At 47.1% G+C, this 23,574-nt stretch overlaps 1 protein-coding gene across 3 annotated transcripts in view; it reads left to right on the top strand.

The window, feature by feature from the left end:
• The first annotated feature begins 2,496 nt into the window (after window positions 1-2,496).
• LRRC49 (leucine rich repeat containing 49) overlaps window positions 2,497-23,574 on the top strand; it is a 167,527-nt gene continuing 146,449 nt past the window's right edge. For 2 of the 3 annotated variants that reach the window (XM_088443375.1, XM_088443355.1), the window contains exons 1-3: window positions 2,809-3,134; window positions 17,610-17,672; window positions 23,151-23,238. In XM_088443375.1, coding sequence (XP_088299501.1) covers window positions 3,096-3,134; window positions 17,610-17,672; window positions 23,151-23,238 — 190 coding nt within the window. In that variant the 5' untranslated portion in view covers window positions 2,809-3,095. Of the gene's footprint in view, window positions 2,544-2,808; window positions 3,135-17,609; window positions 17,673-23,150; window positions 23,239-23,574 lie in introns of those variants that run through there. The other variant, XM_088443365.1, reaches the window with a different exon arrangement.

The raw sequence follows: 23,574 nt of genomic DNA, 5'->3' as shown, positions 1-23,574 counted from the left end.
CTTCTTAAGCTGCATACACACGTAAAGATTTTCTGTCCAACCATCCAACTAGTTGATTGGTTGGAATGAAAATCTGGTAACCTATGGGAGTAACTGATGATCAGCAATTTGCTCCTGAATGCCAGAAAACAGATGAAAATGGTCGTCAGACAAGTTTGTTAAATGTTTGATCTAAACAATTTGTTCAAACAACAGTTTTTGTCCATTTTCCGGCGTTTGGAAGCAAATTGCTGATCATCAGTTACTTCCATACCCAGGGGCGGATTGGCCCTTACCTTCAACGGGGAAAATTGTCAACTGTGGCCCTGCCCCCCGAATCGCGTCACCTGGCTGTTTTTTCTTATTTCAGCATGCCGGCCTGCTTCTCAGCTCCCTGCAGCCCACCTCTATCGCGAGAAGAGGCGTTGCAATAGAGATCTATGTCAGACGCGGCGCTGCATGCCAGCATGTGACCTTGGGGGAAGACTGGTGAGGTCCGCAGCCGACGGCGGGGGCAGGTGAGGTAAGTTACTTGCCGGCCAAGCAGCCAGCAAGGGCCTGTGCAACCCTTTTAGTCAGTACTGCAGGGAAGCGCCAGGCTGGAAAGGCGCTCTCCTTGCAGCTGCTGCTGATTGTCAGTTGTTGCTGCTGTCGGCTGCTGCCTGTCACTTTGTATGATTGGCAGCCTGCAGCAGAGAAGAAGCGGCTCTTCATAGTCTCACCCCTTGCTGTTCCCCCTGCTGCCTGGGTCTCCTTTTCTCTACTCTCCTTCCTGCTGCCGCGCTGCACACCACCTGAGCAGTCCTGGAAGCAACGGAATGGGCTTTGAGCCTTGACATTAGGCACTGGGCCAAGCCAGCGGCCACAGACATCGGCGGGACTAGGGTGTCGTCGGTGGTGGTGAGTGCGGGACCCCAGAAGAGATGCGGCCAGCACCTGGTAGTGCACCCGGTAGAAGTGGCAAAAGGAGACACTATGCCTAGCAAGGGGGAGGGGTGCCAACAGTGGCGTATCTATAATGGGTGCAGTGTGTGAGGGGCACACGGGCCCCCGGGTCCAGGGGGGCCCTGCACCGCACACACTCCACCCATATTTATTTTAAAGTTACCTGTCCGACGTCTGTCACTGCTGCTCAGAACACCGGAAAAATGGCCGCCGAGGCCATTTTCCGGTGTTCTGCGCATGCGCAGTAGACTTCGGGCACACTCTAGTGCCCGGAGTCTACTAATGCTCTGGTGGCTGGCCAGCCGCCTCAGTCAGCTGCCAGCCACCGGGGAGGGAGGAGGGGGCCCTGCACGGGCGCCCCTGAGTGCTAAGTGTGTCCAGCAAAGGGTGGGGGGTTGGTAACTGTGGCCACTAAAGGAGGGGTTGCCACGTGTGCCCTGTAAAGGGGGAGGGTGTTTTTAAGTGCCCAGTAAGAGAAGTGAGGGTGGTGCCAAGTGTGCCGAGGGAGAGGATTCCAAGTGAACCCAAGAAGGGGGTAGTTCTGTCCTGTCCCCTCTGTCCCGGTTTTTGTCTCCTCTGTCCTCGTGCTGTCACCTCTGCCCTATGTCCTGCCCTGTCACTTCTGCACTGTCTCTGTCACCCCTCTCTTCTATCCCCTCTGTTCTGTCTTGGCCCTGTCACTTGTGTCCCCTCTTTCCTGACCCTGTCACTTCTGTCCTGGTCCTGTCAATGCTGTCTTGGCCATGTCACCGCTGTCCTATCCCCACTATAATGTCCCTGTCACCGTCACCTCTATAGTAGACATATTTGTCCTGCCCCAAAACTTCTGTTACTATCTGGTCGAACCTCTGTTGCATGTTGATGACATTGGTTTTATTATAACTCAAACAGGCGGCTTTCAGACCTCCTGCATGATTAGTGAATACTGACTCAAAACCCTGCCTGTCCAGGGAGGATCGATATCTTCAGAGGTTCCCTCGTTGCAGAGAAATCATAGAGGTAAGAAAACACTCATTCACATGCTCGCTGTGCTTATTCACTGGAGAGAGGGACTGCTTGGATGGCAATCAGCTCCTGGAGCGGTGGGCATGCCCCCTGCATGATGAAAATGGGGGAGTGGCTTGCAGGCATGGCATTTCACATTAGGCCACACCCCCATGCCACACTCACTTTTTTGAGCGCGTGCCTTCGGCGCACGCACATCGGGTCCACTTTAACGTTTTTTTCCAGGGCCACTTTATATTCCCAATCCGCCCCTGCCCATACCTTATCATATTTTCATTCCAACCAATCAACTAGTTGGATGGTTGGACAGAAAATCTTTACGTGTGTATGCAGCTTTACTTTCAACCGAATCCCACAAACGTCCTACGTGCAATATGCAGCCAATGGAGATGTTGAAACTGCGCTAATCTCAGACCCTCCAACATGACCCGTTCCATTAGGTACAAAATGCTCTGCTCCTGGACTTCCCTCTTAATTGATGATTGCAGACACCTGTGCTGATACACCTGTCTCATCAATTACCTAGTTCAACACAGGTGTCTGCAATCATACATTAGGTGGGAAGTCCAGGAGCAGAGTGTGTTGTACCTAATGGAATGGGTCATGTTTGGAGGGTAGGTAATATGCTGAGCCAGTATATACCGCCCAGCAGGCTCCACCATTTCTGCCCAGGTCCCCATTTTGTCTAAAATGGTCATAATTACTAGCTATAACCCATAGAACTTATTGTAAGTTGTATTACAACAAAATTGGAAAAGCAGTCAGAAAGCTGCTGTCAGCAATACGACCGTATACACCTTACAGCGCTGTGACCCAGGAGTGACGTGAGCCCACATACTAGCCGGGCGGGCCCGCCTCCATGCAGCCTAGCGGTGAGACACTGGCGTGTGTGTGTGACTACTAGCGGCTGCCATGGAGACCGAGAAGCGGCGAAAGGAGGGCGGGCGGTTGTCATGCCACAACACTAAGCGCCAGCTGACTGATGTGGGAGATACCACTGTACTGTAACATTGTGTGTGAGAGACAGGAGAGGGCTACACCACTAGTAGAAGGGAGGGGGGAGGAAACGCTATCTCTAGCTCACTGTTCTTTATAGTCACCCATAATCTTCTCGGCTGACGCCCCCTGATTCCCCCCCATCAGCCATGTACTGAGAGCAGCGCGACATGTTCCCCAGCAAATACCGAGGGAGGCTACTGTCTAATGTGAGTAACTGGCTTTGTGCTTGTGTCTGTGATATTCTCCCATTCATGTGCTGTTACAGTGTAATGTGACACCTGGGAGGACCATAATATAATGTTTATTATGTAACTACTTAGGCAGTATTACAAAGTACATCTTATGTAAAATGTAATTGTATCATGTGATTGCTAAAAATGTAAAATATACTTTTGTGTATTTGCTGAAAGCAGGTAAGAACTGTGCATTTATTTATTTTTAATAATACTAAGCACGCCTTGTCGCCTTCTATCTGATGGGTTAACTTGTGTTACAGGTACAATAGAGTGTATTGTTAAAAGCGCATGGAAAACGCATTATAAATGTATAATTAAGCACGTGTTGTGCGGACACACTGTACGATTAAAATGGACCATATGAACGATAACGTTATCGATCATATCATTATCTTTCATATCGTGCATTTTTTGGTGGCCAACGACCTGTGATGCGTGGGCACATATGGACGATAACGATATCGTCCATCACCCGTGCATGCAGGCCAACCTGGTCGATATCGACCAGGTTACTATAGGGACCCTCGATCGTTGATCACGGGTCGTTGGCCATTGTTGGTGGGTTCATAGTGTGCTGGATGTTCGATATCGAACATCGAGCACACTCGGTAGATTGTGCAACGATATCGTTATCGTTGTCGATCGTCCCGTGTGTACGCACCATTAGTTTTCATGCATCTTTCTACTTAACCAAGCACATACAGTATGTATGAAAGAGCCTTGTGTGTAAGCTATCATTCATTTTGTTTTTGTATATACACATGTAATTGTGTCTGCATCCAAATATATCTTTACCTGTAAATATGTGACTGTTTATTTTGCCATTGTACTCAGTGACATGCGGTGAGGTCAATGGCTGCGGAGGCACACATGGAGATGGGTCTGAGTGCTGGGAGCCTATCTCACCCCCTATTCACTGTAACTCTCCCCTGACTACACTAAGCTTCAATGTCCAATAATTCTCCTACCTGCATCACCATCTTTTCTCTTGCTGTTGAGCTCCAAACTCTAAACACTGCAGTGCACGTCCTGGTCACATGACACATCCAAGGTGCCCATCAGTGCTCAAGGCACGCCCCCCATGTTCCGAGGCATGCCTCTATTCAGGGGTTAAAGTAGGCTGAAACGGGGCTGAACTGTGTTCCGTCAGTTCCAGTTGGAGGAGGAACGAATTCTGCCTCCTCGAGCCCACCTTACCCGGCCAGTCGCCCCACGCTGCAGGCTTCCAGCTCCCGCAGTGGGCACTATAGTTCCATGGAGCGGCCGGACCGGACGCCAGCAGAGGCTGGAGCGGGGCTTAAGGTAAGTATTGTGTTTGTATTTTTAATTGTATTTTTTTTTTTGTGTGAGGGGTACTAACACTGGGGGAATTACTACAGGGGGCACTACTATTAGGGGCATTGCATAGGGCGCCCTGCATAAGGGGCCCCACTACTGTGGGCACTGCATAAGAGGCCCCACTACTGTGGGCACTGTATAAGGGGCCCCACTACTGTGGGCACTGCATAAGGGGCCCCACTACTGTGAGCATTACATAAGTGGCACTACTACTGTGGGCATTGTGTAAAAGGGGCACTACTGTGTGTCATAACAAGAATAAGGGACAATTCTATGTGGTGTAATGTGAATCAGGGGCACTATGCGCGGTATAATGTGAATAAGATTGTGCTGCTGTGTGGCGTAACTTGAATTGGGGTTACTATTGTTTGACCACGCCCCTTTCTTTTGAGACCAAGCCCCTTTTTTTTTTTGCGGTGCACGCTGTCCTTTTATTGAAAAAGCGCAGATGAGGGGGGGGGATGGGAAGCAATCGGGAAGCCGACTGCCTAAGTACCGGCAGCCAACTTCCCGACTGTCATATCCCGGCAAGGGTGAAATGCCGGGTGTCTAGATGTAGACGCCGCATTTCCCCGACGGCACCCGGCATCCCGATCGTAGGGATGCCAGGCGCCATGAGCGGACAGCCGCGGGGGGGGTTAGGTTTAGGGCTCCCGAGGGGGACTTAGGGTTAGGCACCCCCCCGGGGGACTTAGGTTTAGGCAGCGGGGAAGGGGGTGGTTAGGGTTAGGCACTTAGAGGGGGGATTAGGGTTAGGCACTTCGGGGGGGAAGTTAGGGTTAGGCACCCCTAAGGAGGGTTAGGGTTAGGGGGGTTAGGTTAGGTTAGCACATACTTACCTATCCACGATTGGGATTCCAGCGCTGTTGGGCTTCCGCTGCTTCTAACTCTGCTCTTGTCGGGCTGCAGCTGACGGGAATCGAGCCATGCGGCTGGCGGTATTTCATACCCATTCCGGGGGGACCTGCGTACCATCACATCTCAAAGACCACTTTAAGCACTGCCTCTACTAGCCCTCTTTCTGTGTGGCTTGCTGCCCAAAAAGCAAAGTGTAACTATACAAAAGCGAGGCTGAGCTATTGCTGCCTCATCTCTGGTCTCCTTGTAGTCTCAGGGAACTCCACAAAGCTGGTGAGTGTTAACTATAAAAATGATTACAATAAACAAAGAATATGTTTATAAGGTATAAATATCTTCTTTGTATTATTGGAATCATTTTTATATCAAATCCCAGCAGTACGTCAGTCTCCCCTGCCTACCCTGACGGCATTTCCCTGGTCAGATTTAGGAGTCTATGTACTAATAATCACGGTACTGCTGCGATTATTATCGGTCCAACTCGCCAGGGATATATTTAATTGTTAATAAAAATATCCCCACTCGGTTGCGGTAACCGCTGTCCCTGCGAGTTATATACCCGGCAAATTGTGGATATCTTTCACAGAAGTATGATAATGGGGACTTGCGATCTGCAGTGCTAATTAGCACTTTGCAAGAGATTTCTGTGAAATCTCCTGCATTGTGCTTTTGGTACATTGATATAATAAATAAAACTGAAGTTTCTGCATAATTTTATGTAAAAAATAGCTTGATACATAGGCCCCTTAAACCTTGGATGGTGAGCTCCAAAAATGATACTGATATGCCCATGGTTGACAGGAAACCATCAATAATACAACAATAACATTAGATCCCCAACCATTCACAGGGGTTTCCTTTTAGTTATATTCGCTCATGTAGACGAGGGTCGTCTGGGGCCGCCGAATATAACCGGTCATAGTAGGAATAAAATAATTCCTCAATTTCTGGACTGGTAGTACATTGATGACCCGATGAGCGATACAAAGCCGCTAATACGTGGTGGAGTTTTCGTCCAGGGGTTGCTAGAGAGGCTAAAAGTTTACCAGCTTTGCCTCCCTATCGATGGAAACAATTTTTGGTATAGTCGAGAGACCTAGGGGTTTCCTTCTAATAACACTGGTGCTTGATAGTGGCAAAAGGATTCATATGCTGATGCAACTTTCCGCATAGCTTCATGCATTTAGACACACTTCCCTCTATTTTTCTGTTTGCAGTTGCAATCGTTTTCTTTAATATTGGTACTTACACCTTCCCAATGCTGGGTGCCAGGGGCGTAAGTTCATCCCAGTCGCCCAGAGGAAAGTTAGAGTTCGGCGTCCATCTCCACCCAAAAAAAGGAAACAAATATGGTGTGTGTATATAAATATAATAAATATATAGTACACAAGTATTGATAATAGCACTACACCTAATAATTCTAAATGTCTCGTAGGTTCTTTAGTGGAATCCTAAATGTTCTTCTAAAAGGACCGTTGTTGTGGGGTCCCAAACAAATTTATGCAAAACAAAAGGTGAAAAACGTGCGCCTTACAGTGTAATAACCTTGATAACGCTGGAACACACAGGTAGTAAATATGCGTACCATGTGAATTCAAACATCCGGCATGTATTGATGATCTTTGTCCTCAGACCTTGGTACATCAAACAAAAAGAGGGAACCCCACGTTCTTAACGATACTGGTACTTCAATTATTTCGTCCCCCACCATTCAGGGTGTACAATTGCCAGATGTTCCAGAAGTCACATGCATATAAATGGAACATATGCACTCATAGTGTAGTATTTAAAAAGCATTTATTTCACAAACACCACACATATCAAAATTCACATAAGCTTTATCTACGGTAATCTGTATTCTGCACAAGCCAGTTAGAGTATTGATGTCACAGCTTGTACCCAGCGCGTTGTACCCACTCCCTTGGCTGAGAAGCAACCCCACAAATGAATGATCTCAGAATGCTTTACTGTTGGCATGACGAAGGATGAAGACTTTTGGAGGCACTTCTCTCCAGGAAAAATATCAGGGACAGACTGATTTCTTCATAATGTACAAGGATTGGATAGCTGGGGATTTGGGTAAAGTTATTTTCTCTGATGAATCCCCTTTCAGATTGTTTGGGGCATCTGGAAAAACGCTTGTCCGGAGAAGGAAAGGTGAGCGCTACCATCAGTCTTGTGTCATGCCAGCAGTAAAGCATACAAAGGTGTGGACAGTGCTAGTAGACAAAATTTTTTTTAATACAATCTATAAAGAATAATCAACATAAAACACAAAATTATAAAAAATTACATTAAATAAAAACAAATAAATATGTATATATTAAAAATCAAGTAGTCAAAACCGGCCGGTGTATCCACTTAATTATGACTGCCCCATACGAAAAATATATATAGAAAAAATCAATACAGATCTGTATAATACTATCCAAAAATGGATGTGGGGATGTTTAATATTCTTTGCACACATGTGCTGCTTATCACTTCTTCACTTTGAAGATACAGTATGTTATGAACAAAGATCCAGAATTAATGTATGACTCTTTGTTGTTTGGGTTAGTAGTCAAACATACAGGCAGTTAATATTTAAGAAGCAGAGCAGCAATCATTTGATGTAGTATTGCATAATCAGTACTTCATTGAATTTTGCCAGTCATTTTTAAGCAGAAATCCAACAGGCATGTATACAATTCAGCAGGGCCGTAGCTAGGGTAGTGCGGCATGTGCCATCGCACAGGTCAGGGGGCGCTGTTTGGGCCTGTCAAATTTCTGTTTATTATCATTCTTGCTTCTAGCTTCCTCTTATTTCATCCCCAGCTTCTCCTGGCCTCCCCTATCTCTTCCCTGACCTTTCCCCATGAAGCCATGGCCCTTTTTTGGGTGCATTATGGGGGTCATTCAGACCCGTTCGCGAGCAAAGGACGCTCGCAAACGGGTCGATGTTGCCCCACTGCGCATGCGCACGACGGAGGGAGCTCCGTCGTGCGCATGCGCGAGACCCGGATAGCGACGGATTCTCCGTCGCTCCGGGTCTCACACCAAAGGGGGCGTGCTGTCGATGTTGATTGACAGCACGCCCCCTTTGGTGGGCGTGACTGCCAGATGGAGGCGTTCCCATGGGAACGCCTAAAGTCTGAGTCCGGCTCCACTGATCAGTAATGATGTCAGTGGGAGTGATTTTGGCTCTGATATAGCCAAAATCACTCCTGGGCTTGCGGAAGCGAGACCCTACCGCAGGGTCTCGTCGCAAGCCCGATGGTCGCGATGGTCTTTGACCATCGCGACCATCTTTTTGGCCGCTCGCATAAGCTGTGGGTGGTCACCCACAGCTATGCGAGCGGCCAGGAGGCCGCTCCAAGTTTAGCTGGGACGGCCCTGATTCAGAGCGAGCGCTCTGGTCAGAGCGTTCAGTTCTGAATCAGGCCCTATGTCCCTTTTGAAAAATGAGGGGTGCGCCAATGCTCTTTCCGGCACAGGGCACCAAAAAGTCTAGTTACGGCTCTGCAGTTCAGGTTTATACTCGGTTTACTGTGAAGCCATTGGTAGTTTATGCCCATATTGTTAGTACAACTTAAATCCACATGCAGCTAAATTTCAATCCACATCTGTGGACAATCAGGAGTTGATTGTTAGTTTATGTCCACATTGTTAGTAAGCCTTCAACCAGCATGCAGGAAAACTTGAATCCACATCTGTGGACAACCAAGAGCCAATAGGGTTCAATCCTCTTTTCTCAAGAAAGCCTGTACTTGCAATTCTCCCGGGAGATATATAAGCAGACACAACCAGCTGGTTTTGTAAATAGTACAGTCCCTTTACGCGTTTCTCTGCCTCCTTAATGCTCAGCGGCTTCCTCAGAAGTGTAGCTGTGCAATCTGACTCACCCGGTTTTTATCACGGTGGTCGGTGCTGCGCACATGCGTTGTGAATGTCAAACGCGTAAAGGGACTGTACTATTTACAAAACCAGCTGGTTGTGTTTGCTTATATACTGTATCTCCCGGGAGAATTGTAAGTACAGGCTTTCTTGAGGAAAGCAGAGGATTAAACCGTATTGGCTCTTGGTTGTCACAGATGTGGATTAAAATTTTCCTGCACTCTGATTGAAGGTTTACTAACAATGTGGACATAAACTAACAATCGACTCCTGATTGTCCACAGATGTGGATTGAAGTTTTGCTGCATTTGGATTTAAGTTGTACTAACAACAGTAAACAGAGTATAAACCTGAACTGTATACATGCCTGTTGGATTTCTGCTTAAAAATGACTGGCAAAATTCAATGAAGTACTGATTATGCAATACTACATCAAATGATTGCTGCTCTGCTTCTTAAATACTTACTGCCTGTATGTTTGACTACTAACCCAAACAACAAAGAGTCATACATTAATTCTGGATCTTTGTTCATAACATACTGTATCTTCAAAGTGAAGAAGTGATAAGCAGCACATGTGTGCAAAGGATATTAAACATCCCCACATCCATTTTTGGATAGTATTATTCAGATCTGTATTGATTTTTTCTATATATATTTTTCACATGGAGCTGACATAATTAAGTGGATACACCAGCCGGTTATGACTTTTAATTTTAAATATATACATATTTGTTTTTATTTAATGTAATTTTTTATAATTTTGTGTTTTATGTTGATTATTCTTTATATATTGTATTAAAACAGTTTTTGTCTACTAGCGCTGTCTACACCTTTTGTATACTTTTGTCTTTTATAGGTTTTTTAGCATACACCTATTTTTGGATAGCTGCTTTAGATTAAAATATAAATTTTTCAAATATTGTCCTTGTGTTGGGAATAGAGCGCCTAGTCTCCTTCTTGCCTTTGTTTCAACAGTAATGCATCCTGAGACCATTCATGTGTGGGGTTGTTTCTCAGCCAAGGGAGTGGGCTCACTATCAATTTTGCCTTAAAACACAGCCATGAATAAAGAATGGTACCAAAACATCCTCCTCCAAGAGCAACTTCTCCCAACCATCCAAGAACAGTTTGGTGACGAACAGTGCCTTTTCCAGCATGATGGAGCATTTTGCCATAAGGCAAAAGTGATAACTAAGTGGCTCTGGGAACAAAACATCGAAATTTTGGGTCCATGGCCAGGAAACTCCCCAGACCTTAATCCCATTGAGAACTTGTGGTCAATCCTCAAGAGGTGGGTGGACAAACAAAAACCTACAGATTCTGACAAACTCCAAGCATTGATTAGGCAAGAATGGGTGGCCATCAGTCAGTATGTGGTCCAGAAGTTGAGTGACAGCATGCCAGGGCGAATTGCAGGGGTCTTGAAAAAGAAGGGTCAACACTGCAAATATTGACTCTGCATAAACTTAATGTAATTGTCAATAAAAGCCTTATGAAATGCTTGCAATTTTACTTCAGTATACCATAATAACATCTGACAAAAAGGTCTAACAACACTGAAGCAGCAAACTTTGTGAAAACCAATACTTGTGTCATTCTCAAAACTTTTGGACATGGCTGTACACTATGAGTGCATATGTTCCATTTATATGAATGTGACTTCTGGAACATCTGGCAATTGTACACCCTGAATGGTGGGGGATGAAAGGGTTTAAGTACCTGTATTGTTAAGAAAGTGGGGACAGGGCCGTAACTAGGGTAGTGCGACCAATGCCATCGCACAGGGCAGGGGGCGCTGTTCGGGCCAGTCAATTTTCTGTTTATTATCATTCTCACTTGTAGCTTCCTCTTATATCATCCCCAGCATCTCCTGGCCCTTCCCCATGAGGCCATGACCATTTTACAGGTGCGCTTCTTATGTCCCTATTTGAAAAATGGGGGGGGGGGGCACCAATGCTCTTTCTGGCACAGGGCACCAAAAAGTCTAGTTATGGCTCTGCGTTGGGATGCACCGTTTTGTTTGATGTACCAAGGTCTGAGGACAAAGGTAATCAATACATGCCGGATGTTTGAATTCACATGGTACGCATATTTATTATCTGTGTGTTCCAGCGTTATCAAGGTTATTACACTATAAGTACATGTTTTTCACCTTTTGTCTATGGCAGTGATTTTCAACCTTTTTCAACTCGAGGCACACTAGGCAAGATTTTAAAATTGCCAAGGCACACCATCCGGCGATGCGGCGTGCGCGACCTATGCAAAAACATACACATTGACTCTCACATAAAAAAACATGCATTGGCCTTCACAGGAATAAAACACTCATACAATGGCCCCAAAGATATAACACACACATACACTTGGCCCCCACATAAAAAAACATAACATAGGCCCCCACAGAAAAAAATTAACATAGACCACCACAAAAAAAAAAAAACATGGGCCCCCACAGAAAAAAATAACATGGGCCCCCACAGAAAAAAAAATAATAGACCCCCCACAGAAAAAAAATAACATAGGCAACCACAGAAAAAAAAAATTACAAGGACCTCCACAGAAACAAACAAAAAAACAACAACACATTGCTCTCCACAAAATCAAATCATACTGGCTACCACATCAAAACTAAATGTACATTTTTTTAGACTTCCCTGTCTGTCATCGGCTGCAGGTTCCCACGGTGCAGAGCTGTCAGCAGTGGCTGGCTGGTCGCGGGCAGCTAGGAGGAAAGGGCTTCCTGGCCGCTGGAGGGAGAGATGTACTGGCTGGCCACGGGCGGGTGGGAGAGAAGTGGTGGCTGGTCGCTGGCGGGTAGTACTGGTTGGCCGCAGGCAGGAGTTAGTGAAGGGGTGGCTAACCGCTGGCGAAGGTGGGAATACTGCCTGGTCGCAGGTAGGAAGGAGAGAAGGACTGGCTGGCCACGAGCGGGAGGAAAGGACTGGCTGAGACTCTGTTGGGGCGGGCAGGCAGGCCAGGCAGGCAACGCGGCATGCGTGACCTGTGATGTCACGCTGCCGCGTTCAGGCAGGTCACGGCCCGGGCGTGCCCCTGAGCCTCACAGAGGAGCTCAGTGGCAGCGCTGCCCGGGCCGCAGCTTTTTAATGTGACCGGCGGCTCTAGCGCTGCGGCACACCTCACAACCGCCCGCTGCACAGTACTGTGCCGCGGCACAGCGGTTGAAAACCTCTGGTCTATGGGGTCTAGAGGTGTATGATTATTTACATATCGGGTATAATTGTATATGAGCTTTTGTGCTTGATTTGGCTCTGCTACGCTCCGGGGTCCTGCAGTATCAAGACCCAGGTATAGTTCTCTTAAAGGTTAGTCCATAGGTACAAATTTGCAGTGCAATTTGTACATGAGGCATCAGACACACAGCAGGACGATGACATGCGTTTTGCTGTGGCTTTTCCAGGGTTTACCTTGGCAGACGCTCATATACAATTATGCCTGAAATTTTGTACCAGGTATGCTGCGTGGCAACAGCTGGTGGGTCAGAGTCATACAGACTCACTGAGTTTCAGCTGTTTACTGGCGGATGGCTCTCTGTCAGGTGTTTCTGGTCCCAGCTCACTCTCTAGCAGCAGTGGCAAGCAGGGCTGCCATCAGAAATTTTGGGGCCCATTACTGACAAAATAGGCAGGGCCCAACGGGGTATAGGGCAGACTTGGGTGGAGTTGTGGATAATGTAGGTGGAGCTATTTCGGGGGTGGTGCATCAATTGGTATGTAAATCAGAGATGGCTAGACATGGTGGATGGGGGGGCACAGGGTAGAGAAGGCTGGATATTAATGGGGGCACAGGGCAGGGAAGGCTAAAAAAGCGGGGGCACTTGACTGGGAAGAGTGGATTGGGGTGGCAAAGGGCAGGGAAGGCTGGCTTGGTCTGAGGGAGGCAAAGGGAAGGCAGGCTGGACTAGGGGAGAGGCGGGGCAGAGAAGGCAGGCAGGCTGGCTAGACATAGGGGTGCCGCAAGGAAGACTGACAGGACTAGGACAGGGAAGACAGGCTGGCTGGACCAGAAGGGGGGGAGAAGGGAGTGCATGGAAGGCTGGCTGAACTGGTGGGGTAGGCAGGGAAGGCTGAACTGGTGGGGTAGGCAGGGAAGACTGTACTGGTGGGGTAGGCAGGGAAGGATGGCTTGCTGGACTGGGGGGATAGGCAGGGAAGGATGGCTTGCTAGACTGGGGGGGTGGGCATGGAAGGAATTCTGGCTGCACTGGGGGAGGGTGGGCAGGGAAGGAAGGCTGGCTGCACTGGTGGGGGGGGGCAGGGAAGGATGGCTGGCTGCACTGGTGGGGGGGCAGGGAAGGATGGCTGGCTGCACTGGTGGGATAGGCAGGGAAGGATGGCTTGCTGGACTGGAGGGATAGGCAGGGAAGGATGGCTTGCTGGACTGGGGGGGTGGGCAGGGAAGGAATGCTGGCTGGACTGGGGGGTGGGTAGAGATGGAAGGCTGGTTGCACTAGGGTGATGGGCAGGGAAGGTAGGATGGCTGCACTGGAGGGGTGGACAAGGAAGGAAGGCTAGCTGCAGTGGAGGGTGGACAGGGAAGGAAGGCTGGCTGGACTTGGGGAGGGGCAGGGAAAGCAGCATGGCTGGCTAAACTGGGGGGGGAGCAGGCTGGCTGGACTCGGGGGGCAGTGCAGAGAAGGCTATCTGGCCTCGAGTGGGGGCACAAGACAGGTTCAACAGAAGTACCTGAGAAAGGGGCCAGGGTGGCAGCGGCGAGTAGTGCATCGGGCCGCAGGCGTAGAAAAAGAGCATCTTTGTTGCGGCATTTGAACTATGGATCCGGTCCTGAGCCAATCACATCTCACGGAGCAGCAGCCAATCAGGAGCAGCCACTCCTAATTGGCTGCTGTTTCGTGACCTATGATTGGCTCGCGGCCAGCTCAATACTACTAGAGCTGGCCACAAGCCAATCACAGCTCGCGGAACAGTAGCCAATCAGGGCCGGCTGTTCCTGATTGGCAGCCGTTCCGCGAGCTGTTATTGGATCGCAGGCGGCTCCATACTATCCATAGTAGTGCCGCAGCACCACCGTTGCTCTTCCTCCCTCGCCGAGTCACCGCTGCCACCCGGGTCCCCTCTCTCTCCGTGCCCAGGACAGGAGGCCTGGCAGTCCCCCCCCTGATGGTGGCCCTGGTGGCAAGTGCACCTTCGCTTACTGCAGTGCAAGCTGAGGGGTATCCTTCCTGACCCCTGTTGCAGGTGTTAGCGGAGCTCCTGAGACAGAGCAGATCAAGGCTATAGCAGCAGCAGTGGGTGCACAGCTGCAGTGGAAGATCAGCGGTCACACTAATTTTCCACTGTGAACCACACAAGTGCTGCTTTACATGCTATAGATGATGGAGCCACTTCAGGGCTTGGCGCCCGGAGGCAGGTGCCTCCATTGTCTCTTGGAGTTACACCTCTGCTGGGTGCAATAGATCCATCAGAAGCAGGCATCCCTTTTTACATGCACAATACTCTCACAACACAGATCTCTCTCACAACACAGATCTTATGCATGCCTACACAAGGTAACTGTCCAGTTGATGCCCTTAAAATGGTCAAATAAAAACGGTGGTTTGCATGTATATGGTATGGTGCATGCGCAGTTTGCTAAAATTTGCAATATGCATCTGCTTTGGGACTTGTACGCAATCAGACCCGTAATGTATACTTTTCCACCTTGTATGTAAGTACAGTATATCCTTTCTACTGTTTTGTGCTGTTCTGCACATTATAACCTTATTTATACGTTTCATGTCAGCGTTGTAAACTGTTATTATTTTTCTTACGTTACACATGCAGTTTTAGTCTATGCAAATTTTCATAACGTAAACTGACGGGTAGTATGTGTATTTAGCTATAAGACAGCATGATGTTACATGCACTCTACATGTGTAGTGATCTACTGTTGTTCTTGGCCTGGGTACAGTTAAACAAGCATTTGTTTTGTCTTTGTAGGCGTGGTTTATGTTTAATTCTACAGTAAAACAGTTTAATATAGCTGTATCTTTTTTACTTTGTTTTGCACACAAGAGAGCCCATACAATAACTTCTTGGTATACAGTGTGTAATAGATATTACATATGTTGACTTAGGGTTTAGTAGGCTTTGGAGTTTGGTTGTAAGTCCAACACAGAAACGCAAAATGAGCTTTGTTGTACTGCAAATGCACAATAAAAAGTGTATCTCCCAGTTGTGCCTCTATACACTTTTGTATAAAGTCTGACATAGCCTGATTACAGAAGAGGCATATTAAAGCACCTTACATGACTTGGTGTACGTGTACGTGTAGGTGTATCTGTTGCGGCTTCCCCAACCCACCCGGTTCAAGATTCTTTGCTGATGTAAGAGTCAAATAGAGTTTGTGTCGCTCGCATGGAATTCTAGTAGCAAGGTCCAGAAATAATACAGAGAACAAAATGGGTAGGGCGCACAAAGTTGAATCCAACACTGGTTTCACTGTTGCTCCTAGCCTGCAATATACAGCATGCCCATAGCTGTATTATGCCATAGAGAAAGTAAGTAAAAAACAAAACGCAACCCTGGATTTATTTATTTTAATCAAAAATAAACACACCTCTTAAAAAAAACCTTGCTCTCCACTTTATTTGTCACCTAATCCTATGGTCTGGGATTGTCCTCTTCTGTCCATTTAGGTATCTACAACTTGAAAGAAATTGACCACTCGCACAACGAAGACTTGTTCCTTATGGACTCCAGACAAGTGACATACCACTTCTATCTATAGTCTAGTTTTCTTACCTGAGGTCAGGTCACAGGAATTCATTTTAATTTAAACTGACGTTTGTTTGTATAATCTTGGAAATATTGATACAAAGAAGGAACATTAACGGACATGGGAGGGAAATTCAATTAAATGCGATGATGAATATCACTGGGAATGAGTGCCCGGAGCTATTCAATTGGCCAACTAAGCTAGTGCATGTGCTAACAGCATTACTCCCGGAACATATGTCAGAGACTGCCATTTACTGTGAGAATGCCCTGTCATTAGGTGCGGTAAACTGCGTCTTCTGACCTAATTGCCAGGTTTGATGCAGACAATCCAATAGCTCCTGCCACTTACTGCTGGAGCTATTCAACAGCGCATTTAATTGAATTCCTCCCCATGGAGGTATAATGAAAAAGCATTTATTTGCCTTGGAAATGGAGAGCGACAAGGCATTGGTTTGCAAGTCACTTTTGTTGGGATCAGTTCCTAATTACAACAGACCCCAGTAAAATTCTGCTACGAGTACAATAACTGATCATGGTAGATGGCACCAGTAGTACATAGTAAAGACTAGTGTAGTTTTTGTATCTTTCACCGGCACTGCTTCAAACTGAACTTCTCAGATGAATATGTATCCTATTCTGCTGTAGTATATCTAATCATTATCACTAATTAATCCGTTTATTTGGTCAGCCCAATTGTGAGTAGTTGGTGGTGCTCCCGCTAAGATGATCTGTCACCGTTCTCGTGCAGTTCCCTTACAGTATTATAGATTTGAATGCGAAAAAGTTCTCTCTGCAGTACAATATAAATGAGCACAAATCAACAGCTGTAAGGCAGTAGTGATAAGGATTCTACTCATTTTAAGTTTCTAAACATTATGACTAATAAATTTGGATAAAATCTTTATTATTTGTAATAAATTTTTTTATGTTTTTTCCAGATTTTTGCAGATTTTTTATTGCACAAAATTGTGGAGAAATAGATTTTCCTTCTGCAAGCATGGGATAAATGCAAATATAGCGGATTACCTATTCGGTGGTCATTATCTATATAATAATCTGCTAAAGTCTGCACCCTCTCTTCAACATGTAGGCTGCCTGTCCAACTGCTCCCTCTGCTAGGGAGACTGGACAGCACTAGCTGGAGAGGAGGACACATTGGGCCACTGGGAACGCTGGTGGAGGGGAGGGTTGTGGTGCGGTGGAGCAGGGGTGGGATGAGACACAGTAGCAGAGGTGGTGGGACAGCGTGAGGGAAGGAGGATAGAGCAGCAGCCAGAGATGAGGGGGAGAAGCAGATAGAGAGGAGGTTGGATTGGAAGAACATACTGAGGTGACACGGAAGATTGTATTTTGAATAATGTTAAATTAATCATTACTGTTTTGTGTTAAGATCTTCCTCAATGGGTCGGGGAAAATGGGCATGAGTTAATGGAGCCAAGTGGGAGTGGCCTGAAAAAGTTTGTGTACTACTGCTGTAAATTAAAGAAGAAACCTGCAGGATTGTGTTGCAGCATATACGTACGTTCACTATAAAAATATATTAACATTTTGCTTTTGCATTGAATCATAGGAACTGGGGTTTATTGCATGTGTACTAATGACACACTGTAACACATTAATTTCCTTCCTGCAGGTAAACAACAGTGGCCTTCATTTGGTTTTACAGACTACTCCGGTAACAGAGAAAAATAAGCAGGTAAAAACAAGTAAATTATGTTTCTATAATTAATTTATTGCTATAAATATAAAGTAATACAGACCTATTTTGTATACTGATATGATGGTGTTAGAGAGACTAATAGAGGGCATATGGTTTTAATAAACAGGTAATGCTGCTTCTTATATGAATAACTAGGAAAAGTGACCTTGTCATTGTTTGATGTTACATTGCAACACTGAGCATGGATTGCTATTCTGCTTATACGCACGCAATGCACTATTATCAGCGGTGATGTGTAAATGTTTGCATTCGCATTGCGATTGCAGTCTGACATAGAACGCCCATTTCCCCTTACTCACATCCGTATACTTGGCCAACATAGAGAAACAATCGGTAACACCAGACCCAGAAACACAGTTAAGGCAGGTCATACCTCACTCAGGAATTGCTTACTTCAGCGCACGCTATGAGTCCTCAGGCTGCGTATGGCATCACAGTGGCTAATTTATGCATGCCCATGCAACAGCGTTGAAACGCACTGACACACCTGCTTTCGCACGACCACCCCCCTTCACCACCCCCAAACAGCACTTCCTGGCAATCATTCTGCCATGGTTCTGTGTATCCTCTGCGATGGCAATTCAGACCGAAGTGTCTAGCGCACTGTGAATTAATTGACTGATTGCGTGCGTATAAGCAACTGCGTTCCTTGCTGAATCAGGCCCACTGTTATTACCAAATTACGAGGATGTGCCTCTGTCTGTTCCTTTAAGCTTACTTGACAGCTGTTAAATCAATATTCCTAATCTTCTACCTTTCTCAACTCAGAAATGGCAAATTCCATTTGTCAATTTAAAAATATGAGATATGGTAAGAACTTACCTTTGTTATCTCTATTTCTACGAAGTCCATAGGGTTCCACAGGATACCTTGGGGTATAGGTGATGACGTCAGGCATCGGGCACCATAGAGTTAACTTTTCAGCCTCCCAGGATGCACTAGGGTCCCCCTCCTATACCCCGCCCCCGAGCCAAGGCATCTCAGTTACGTACCAAGCCATAGGCCGGAGGAGGAGAAGAAGGAAGAAAGATCTGGACACACACAAGAATCACATTCTCACCAGAGGGAGACGGAAAAAAAAACGGTGACCAGAGTAAAGCCCATCTGCAGCACAGGTGCGACAGGGCGGGAGTCCTGTGGAACCCTATGGACTTCGTAGAATTAGAGATAACAAAGGTAAGTTCTTACCATATCTCATATTTTCTACATCAGGGTCCATAGGGTATCAACAGGATACCTTGGGGATGTCCCAAAGCAGTATCCTTTAAGGGTGGGGACGCTCCTGTGCTGAAAGGAGAATCCGCCGCCCGAAGGAAGAATCCTGAGAGGCAAAGGTGTCAAACGCGTAATACCTCACAAAGGTATGGACAGAGGACCACGTGGCAGCCTTGCAGATTTGGACTGCAGAGGCACCACGTCGAGCTGCCCACGAAGGACCGACAGACCTAGTGGAATGAGCCCTCACAGAGGATGGAACCGGAAGGCCTTAATGAAGATAAGCTTCTGAAATTGCCATACAAATCCAACCTGCCAAAGTTTGCTTTGAAGCAGGCCAACCCTTTTTATGGAAGCCATAGAGGACAAACAAAGCGTCCGACTTCCTAAACGAAGAATTGCGGTCAGCATAAATCCTTAAGGCCCGCACAACGTCCAAAGTGGCCTCACCCACTGAAAGGTCAGGTGAGTTAAAAGCCGGCACAACGATTTCCTCGTTGATATGGAAACTTGAAACAACTTTGGGAAGAAATTCAGGACGAGTGTGCAGCACTGCCTTGTTCCTATGAAAAATCAGGAAAGGGGGTCTACAGGAGAGAGCCCCTAAGTCAGAAACACGTCTGGCCGAAGCAATGGCCAGAAGGAAAATTGTTTTAGCTGTCAGCCATTTAAGGTCCACTGAGCCCAGTGGTTCAAACGGCGGTCCCTGGAGAGCCCTCAGGACCACAGCTAAATCCCAAGGCGCCACCGGTGGAACAAAAGGCGGCTGAATTCGAAGAACACCTTGCATAAAGGTGCGAACATCAGGGAGCGCAGCAATCCTACGATGGAACCAGACTGACAGGGCAGACACCTGCACCTTCAGAGATGCAAGGCGAAGCCCATGGTCTAGCCCCGCCTGTAGGAAAGCTAACACTCTAGACAGACGGAACTCCCGAGGGGCATAACCTCTCGGTCGACACCACTGGAAGAACGTATGCCACACACGATGGTATATCCTTGCAGAGGATGGCTTCCGACCTCTTAGCATAGTTTGTACCACAGAGCTGGAAAACCCCCTGGACCTTAACATGGCCGTCTCAACAGCCACGTCGTCAAAGGCAGCCGAGTCAGGTCCGGGTGAAGACAAGGACCCTGTGACAGCAGGTCCGGTCGTAGCGGCAACCGCAGAGGAACGTCCACGGACAGACTCTGAAGGTCTGAGAACCAGTGCCGCCTGGGCCACGCGGGAGCTATCAACAGGAGCGTTCCTCCTTCCTGTTTGAATTTCCGGATTACCCGTGGAAGAAGGGAAAATGGAGGAAAGGGATAAGAAAACCGGAATGTCCACTGGACTGACAGAGCATCCACCAGAGACGCATTTTCGTCTCTTGTTCGAGACCCGTATACCGGCAACTTGTTGTTGTACCGTGACGCCATGAGGTCTATCTCTGGAAGACCCCACCTGTCCACCAGAAGTTGAAAGACGTCCTGGTGCAGAGACCATTCCCCCGGATGTATGTCCTGGCGACTGAGAAAGTCCGCATCCCAGTTGAGGACTCCCGGGATGAATACTGCTGATATGGCCGGGAGATTGCGCTCCGCCCAGACCAGGATCCGGGACACCTCTATGAGTGCCGCCCGACTTCGGGTTCCTCCTTGTCGATTTATGTAGGCCACGGTGGTGGCGTTGTCTGACTGGACCTGCACGGGGTGACCTTGTAGAACCCGGTGTGCCTGCTGGAGAGCATTGAACACTGTGCAGAGTTCCAAGATGTTTATTGGAAGCTCCTTTTCTGCCTGAGTCCACCTGCCCTGGAACAAGTGTGGACCCGTGACAGCTCCCCAGCCCCGAAGGCTTGCGTCCGTTGTTAACAGGACCCAGTTCGTCACCCAAAATGGATGACCCTTGTTGAGGTGGGTCGTCTGCAACCACCAGGCTAGAGACAGGCGAATCCCCGGAGTGAGCACCATCGTCTGGGACTTTAGACTCTGAGGCAGTCCATTCCATTTGGACAGGATCAATTGCTGCAGAGGTCTGGAGTGAAACTGGGCATATTCCACCATGTCGAACACTGACACCATGGAGCCCAGTAACCTCATCGCCGAGTGCAGAGACACTCGGCGACTCTACAGATAACTGCGCACCCTCAACTGTAAGGCAGACATCTTTTCCCGCGTCACAAAGATCCTCTGCTGTCTGGAGTCCAATAAGGCTCCGAGGTGCAGAATCCTCTGAGACGGGATCAGTGTGGACTTTTGCCAGTTTATTAACCAGCCATGATGTTGCAGTACTGCAATCGTCAGGAACATGTGCTCCGACTCCGAGCCGGGCACCAACGAAACTGGGATGCCTTGGCTCGGGGGCGGGGTATAAGAGGGGGACCCTAGTGCATCCTGGGAAGCTGAAAACTTAACTCTATGGTGCCCGATGCCTGATGTCATCACCTATACCCCAAGGTATCCTGTGGATACCCTAGGGACCCTGATGTAGAAATAGTAGTAGAAGAGGGTGTGTGAGCAGGAGGATCAGTCACAAGCTGCAGACTGTTACTTACTTGTGATTAGTCCTTCCCTGGAGCCTTGGAGCCTTGCACTCTCCTGGAATTTTCATGAGATTTCTGAGTGTTAAGGAACTCTCCTGGATCCCTGGAGATTGGACTACCCTCCTGGATCCCACTCACTTCCCCAGTGGAGGGAAGAGGGCGCTCCAGAGGCTCAATGAACGTTAAACGTTTCACAGCAAATTTGTATTATCATAGCCCCACAATTCTGGAAATAAATCACAGCTGTGATGAAGCAATTATTTGCGTCACATCCCCAAACTCCTTTCTGGGGAATCTGTTGGAGGGGGAAAGAAAAAACCTTGGCAAGAATGACCCTGATTAAAGAAAAAGACCCCTGGCTAGGAAGGGCTCTGTCTAGGAACAGTAGACGGTGGGTCACACCTTATCCTGTGCAGAATGCTATCCTAAGTTCAATTCCCTATTCATTTAATATATGAATTGTAGCAGCAAGAGGCTGTCCCAAATCTACTGTTTCTTCATAACCATAGCTTCTACTGCTTCATAAACCAAACCTGCTACTTCTCCATAACCTAATAATAGTGAAGAAAACTACCCTGCATTCTTATTTATAGAGCTTGCTCATTTATATGGAATTAGACACTCTCAGTAAAGGAATAATACTATGGTCCATGGTGTAAAGTCTATATTTATATTTCTTGTTTAATTTTATCTGTTTATTTTGCAAAAAGTAGTGCTACTACACTAATTTATTATCAGATCTACACTATAGTAATGTTAGTTGCACTAACTGTGGTGTTATTATCATATAAGCAAAGTTTTCTGTTGACTAAGGCCCTCATTCAGAGCCGCACGCTCTGAATGAGGGCCGGGCTCCATTTTCATGGAGCGTCCTCCTGGACGCTCGTATAGCTGTGGGTCACCACCCACAGGCTATACGAGCGTGCATTTTGATGGCCGCGATGGTCGTGACCATCGCGACCATCGAAATTGCGAGCCGGAGCCTGCGGTTGAGGTTTTCAACCGCAAGCTCCGGAGTGATTTTGGCTCTATCAGAGCCAAAATCACTCCCACTGACATCACTAGTGATGTCAGTGGGCCGGCTTCTGACGGGAGGCGTTCCCGTGGGAACGCCCCCGTCAGGGAGGCACGCCCCCGGCACGCCCACCAAAGGGGGCGTGCTGTCAATCAACATTGACAGCACGCCCCCTTTGATAGGACACAACTCCCTCCATCGTGCGCATGCTCAGTGCAGACCATCGACCCACTTGCGAGCGGACAGCCGCTCGCGAGTGGGTCTGAATCAGGCCCTAAATCCATCTGTGCATAATATGGTTAAAACTTCATCATCAAAGCCTATAGCACATAAATAATCCATGGCGTGGTATAAGAACCACTGATTACTCCTTATACAGACACAGTGCTAACCACAAATTGTTCCCATCAGTCTTCATGCATTAAGTATAAATGTCAAGATGAGAGGACTTATTCTTTTTATAAGCTAATTCCCTGTGTCAGGAGAAGAGATTGCAAACTCTTATTGCAGACTTGTTCAGTATCGTCTGTAATAATAGGCATTTATCCAGTTTTCCCACCACCAAAATGTCAGGTTCTATAAACAATCTGATCATTTCAGCCTTTTAAAAGTGCTAGAAGAGGTTTTAAAAGCATGAAAATGTTCTCCCATTTTTTTGGTATAAATATATTCTTAATTGAAATTGTTTATGTATTGCAGTTTGACTTCAGGTTAAGTAAAGATGCAGCGTCTGTGAACAACAAGCATTCTCAGCACGACCTTGAAAAGGACATTACTGGAAGGCAAGGTATGAAGAGGCGTTGACCATTAGGATTTCCACTAATATTTCATAAAAATTAATTCTATATTTTCTTTTTGAACACACATTTTAGAAATAGACAGTGTTTATGGAATATGAGGTTTTTGTCCATTACGTTTAAAATGCTATAAATGTCTTTGGGTGCTATGACCAACACCATTGCCTGCTTGGGGTTAGCCAACCATATCTCCCATACCGTAAGAAACTTAAATGGGTACTGGCGATGAGTGTTGTAATGGAGGAGGGCTAAATTATCTTGTATATAGAGAAACCTGGGCAACCAATGTAGATAAATATCTCGCCTGTTGAGGTGGTGCCTTTGAT

The sequence above is a fragment of the Taudactylus pleione genome, unplaced genomic scaffold, assembly GCF_031769625.1.
Source record: "Taudactylus pleione unplaced genomic scaffold, aTauple2 ptg000019l, whole genome shotgun sequence".
Taxonomy (NCBI): Eukaryota; Metazoa; Chordata; class Amphibia; order Anura; family Myobatrachidae; genus Taudactylus; species Taudactylus pleione.
This window is presented reverse-complemented; position numbering and strand designations above follow the sequence as displayed.